Raw genomic sequence first — 4,934 nt, 5'->3', positions numbered from 1 at the left:
TGTGTTCACTTGTGTTATCTTTTACTAATATTTAAATTTGTTTGATGATCTGAAACATTAAAGTGTGACAAACATACAAAAAAATAAGAAATCAGGAAGGGGGCCAACACTTTTTCACACCTCTGTGTATATATATATATATATATATATATATATATATATATATATATATGAAATATATGTCTGTAATATTTCACAGTATTACTGTTTTCATGTATTTTTGATCAAATAAATGCAGCCTAGCTGAGACTTCTTTCAAAAATATGAAAAAAGAAATAAATCGTACTGATCACAAACCTTTGACTGGTAATGTAATTTAAGATCAAGTTTAGTATGTATTTTGTTTGTTTGTCATGTTCCATTTGTTTGTCGTTCTCAGTGAAATAATTAAATAGAGTTGGAATCGCATGTACAATAGTCAAATGCCTTGCATGTTGTAGTATTTTTATATTCTGTTTATCATTGTGTGATATATTGTGATTTTATTTTTGAATTGGTACATTCCTTATGTTAAAGTTTATGGAACACATTATAATGCATTGACATTTCTTCATAAATTTGCCTTGGTTTAAGTGAAGGACAAGGTTATTTTGCCGTTATGAAATTCTAAACATGTTAGAGCCTTGAAATGCAAGACAATCACATAGCTAATGTAGTTTGTTTATTGTGCAATACCCATACCAGCCATTGTGGAAGAGTGCTCTTAATTTTGCACAAATCAAGATATTTTTGCACCTTTCTGCAGACAGGATGTAAACAGATATACAGGTACACTGGATGTCTAGTTAAACCGTAAAATACAGATGTGATGCGATACAACAGCGTTAAACACGTGAGGTCTTTATACCAAGCAGAGTTTTTCTGAATAAGACTCTCATTCATTCACATTTCCAGCGTGTGTTTGCAGACATTGCTCCAGGTGTGTTATGGCCATAGAGCAGCATTCATACAAAATTTCCCCCTCTCTGTCCTCACCTAGCAGTACACGCTCGAAGCGTTTCGTCCCAACCAGTGTTTTTTTTTTTTTTTTTTCTTCCTCCGCTCATGTGGAGTAATGTATTGTAAATGTGCTTAAAAATAACTGGGAAAATGGTTCCCTTGCCTCTAACTGTGTGCCGCCCCCTCCCAACTGTACTCTCTGTTAGCCGCTTGCCTTTCACTCTTCCCTTTCTATTTTTAACTGCCCCCAGGATCAGTCCTCATTCGCTCCTCCCTTGCGCTGTCTTATTGTTCGTCATCCACCCCTCCCTCGCCACACTCTCTTGTGTTACTCCAGCCGGTGTATGCGGGCTGCCCATGTAAATCTTTAATCAGTGCTGGCATCTCTGACACCGAAGATGCCAGGCTAAAGGGTGTGGATGTGTGTCCTGTGTCCTTGATGCCCGGTGAACAGGAAACCGAGCATGAATTCAAGCTTTTCAGCTCTTTCTATAAATGTGAAGCCTCTTTGCTTGTCTCCAAGCTATTTTTGCAAAGATGAACTGCGTTTGGGGGCTGACATGGCTTGCAAGCCAGGACAGCTAATCAAAAACGCTGTCATTTCCATGCTTTCATCAGCAGACACCCAGGTTTAGCATGTCTGAGAGTCCCTGGACTCATCTGTTTTTTTTTTTTAATTGAAAAAATACAGTTAGTTTTTATAGCCGAATTTAATGACATCTTTCTTCTCTCACAAAAGTAATAGCTTGCACTGTTTATCAAAATGCATAATTACACCTCCTATCAGTCTGTCTTTACACATACGTTGAGGTGTTGTGTATTTAGTCAGTTTGATAATTTACATTCTCCCTTCAGGAATATCCGGCTGACTCTGTCTTTTTCCCTGTAGTTGTGACTGGGGCCACCGATGGAATCGGAAAAGCCTATGTGGAGGAGGTAAGATTCCTCAGGTTTTATTTTTGTTTTTTTTCCCCTCTCTTCACGGAAATCACAATGAGTCATCAAACTAGAGGTCTCAGTCAGAGTTCAGGGAAAACTCCGCTCTCAAAGGTTTGCTTCGTACAGTCGACAAACCGGCAAGCATTTGCCACCCTGCTGCTTCTCATTTCTACCATTTGATGGCCTTTATGAATAGTGCTTTTTATTATATACTATTTTGAATGATTATACTCAACGAGATCTGATTGTGTAATAGTGTACTAGGATGAGTAGGATCATTTTGATGGTAGTATGAATAGAAATGGTTGATTTGATTCTGAAGGCTAGATTACTTATGATCTGATCCTGAGCGATTTAATGTATAATCAAAGTAAAGTAATAAAATTAGAATAATAATGTATAATGTGAAATGTTTCTGATTCTGTGCAGCTTGCTCGACGAGGTTTTGCTATCGTTCTCATCAGCCGTACTCAAGAGAAGCTGGATGAAGTATCCAAAGCTATCGGTAGGTATCTGCTTAGAACTTTTTAATAAAACTGTGTGGACCTCTTTTAATAAATGCAAGCAGAATTAATTTTTTCATAAATCATTACACCGTTATTCTGACAGATTTTCATGAAAGTGCTCGTATTATCAAAATGTTAGTAATACGAAAAAATACACCTGCTCCCAAATATGCATTATTCATGTGTGAAACATCAGAACATTTTGTGCTCTTTTAGGGGAAATAAAGACACTACATTTTCTTATTTATTTATTTACTTATCATAATAATATATAATAACTAAACCAGTTAGTTAAATGTGAAAATAAATTACACTGATTTATAACAGCTACATAGTCCATGTTCTTTTTTATTATAGATTACAATCATTCAGAGCGTGTAGTATTTTTCTGCAAAATTATCACTTTATAAAATTTTATATTATGCATATGGACAATTAGTCTATTTTGCATGTAAGGAAATTACTGGACCCAAACCTGAGAAGGGAGTCCAGAAGATCCCACAGCATTCCTGTACACATTCATACAGTTATAATTCACGGGGGTATTTTTATATTTATTGTGAATGAGCGTGGCCTATTTAAAAAATGATTGTATCTAAGGATTAATGAAGCATTTGTGAATCAGGAGGAGTGTTTTCAGGGAAGGTCCGCATTACATGCACTATGGAAAATATAAAAATCTAAACGAATTCAAAATATGTCTTTGAAAATATAATGTCAGTGGTACTAAAATAACACTGCTGTTCATTGACAAAGTTTGTAGCTTTGGTATTAACAATCTCCAAATGGCCAAATAACGTTAGGTTATGCCACCACTCTGTTTATTCATTATTTAAAAAAACTCTATTATGAAATTAAAACTCTGATCATTGCGTGGTCCTAAGTCTGTTGTTGTGTGTGCATTGTGTTGCTGTAGAAAAAATAATAATGAAAAAAAAAAAATTTGAATAATTTACAAATTTATTCGTATAATCATTTGTTGGTTGTTCTTTATACCACTGGCACCGCAAGAACAAAGCAAAAGCAGGATCTCCTAGTATGGCATCGTTGAATTAATGGAGCAGCAGTGGCTGAATCGCAGATGTCCCCCCCCATTCATTTTTTCTTGTCCTTTGGTTGGCTGACTTCTGATCTGAGGAGGATGGCATGATTTAGAGCATGCACACACGTGTGTGCGCCCATGTGCTGGTAAATGTGCGTTTGTGTTTGCTTGTGTGCAGAGGACCTGTGGGGTACCTATTCGTGTGTGTGTGTGAGAGAGAAAGTCGTGAGCAGTGAGTGCTGCTCCTGTTTGTGAGGCAGAGTGTGTCTCCCTCTGCTAAATGAATGTGGATGTTAATGAGTGGAGTTATTTTTAGCTCTGTGTTGAAAGGCAGGCACTCTGCCAATTGAGCTGCCTGGCTGCTGCAGCAGAGTGCGACTTCACTGGAGATGTCATGGCGGGGATGAGAGAGAGAGTGAGCCCAGTGACCTCCACTGAACACTGGCAAATACAGTCATGTGGATGCAGTTGGAATTATTTGACAAAAGTGATGGACATAATGACACTTACCTCTCTTACATGTGTGGTGTAGTCCTCCAGATGGGCGGGACTTCTGTGTGGTGTATATTATATTATACTTGTGTTTTATTCAATATTTATTAGGGATGAATGAATAATCAAATTAAACTAAAATCACAATATGGCTTAGTGGGGTTTGATGAAATAAATATGAGGTAAAATATGAAGCTGGGCACTGTAGAGATGTAACGGTAAATAAAAATGATTACATGATTATTGTGACCAAAATTATCACGGTAATCAATATTATCACAGTATTGTTAAAATAAAATAAATCCGTATTCAGTAGTTGTATGGTTAAAATCAGTATTGTTAAAATAAATAATTTCACCAAGTTTTATATTTAAAATCTAATTATCTAATAACATGTATGACTTTGAAAAGGTGTCATGAAATGTTAAACCTCACATTTCAGCATTTAATAAAGAAAAGGGTTAAGTCACAATGATAATTGATTAATAAATGATTTTATGTATTTTATCTGCTCCATAAATAATTCTAGACACACACACACACACACACACACAGGTTTGTTTTTATGGTTTATGGGGACTCTCCATAGGCGTAATGGTTTTTATACTGTACAAACCGTATTTTCTATTGCCCTACACCAACCCTACCCCTAAACCTACCCCTCACAGGAAACTTGCTGCATTTTTAGATTTTCAAAAAAACTCATTCTGAATTATTTATAAGCCTTTTGAATTACGGGGACACTGAAAATGTCCTCATAAATCACCTTCTCGTTGTAATACATATGTCATACCCATGTTATTATACAAATTTGTGTCCTCATAAACCACATAAACACACACACACACACACACACACACACACACACACACACCTACTTTGTAATAGAGTCATGCTTCCCTGCTACCCTAAAGTTCTACTCTTTTTTTTTTTTTGTTAACAAATGTTGTAGCTGCTCCCACTTTTAAAGCATACAGATAGAAAGAATAAAATGATTGGAAGTGGGAGAGTGGGAT

The 4,934-nt window shown here is 36.1% G+C and overlaps 1 protein-coding gene across 1 annotated transcript in view; it reads left to right on the top strand.

Moving 5' to 3' along the window:
- The window catches only part of LOC107701268 (very-long-chain 3-oxoacyl-CoA reductase-B), a 45,913-nt gene that overhangs the window by 25,643 nt on the left and 15,336 nt on the right, over positions 1-4,934 (top strand). Inside the window, exons 2-3 of the mRNA XM_016503233.1 lie at positions 1,829-1,875; positions 2,308-2,383. Of these exons, the coding sequence (XP_016358719.1) occupies positions 1,829-1,875; positions 2,308-2,383 (123 nt within the window). The remainder of the gene's footprint in view (positions 1-1,828; positions 1,876-2,307; positions 2,384-4,934) is intronic.

This window comes from Sinocyclocheilus anshuiensis, unplaced genomic scaffold, assembly GCF_001515605.1.
Source record: "Sinocyclocheilus anshuiensis isolate Anshui unplaced genomic scaffold, SAMN03320099.WGS_v1.1 scaffold1946, whole genome shotgun sequence".
Lineage (NCBI taxonomy): Eukaryota > Metazoa > Chordata > Actinopteri > Cypriniformes > Cyprinidae > Sinocyclocheilus > Sinocyclocheilus anshuiensis.
The sequence above is the reverse complement of the archived record's forward strand: the minus strand, read 5'-3'. Positions and strand labels throughout refer to the sequence as shown.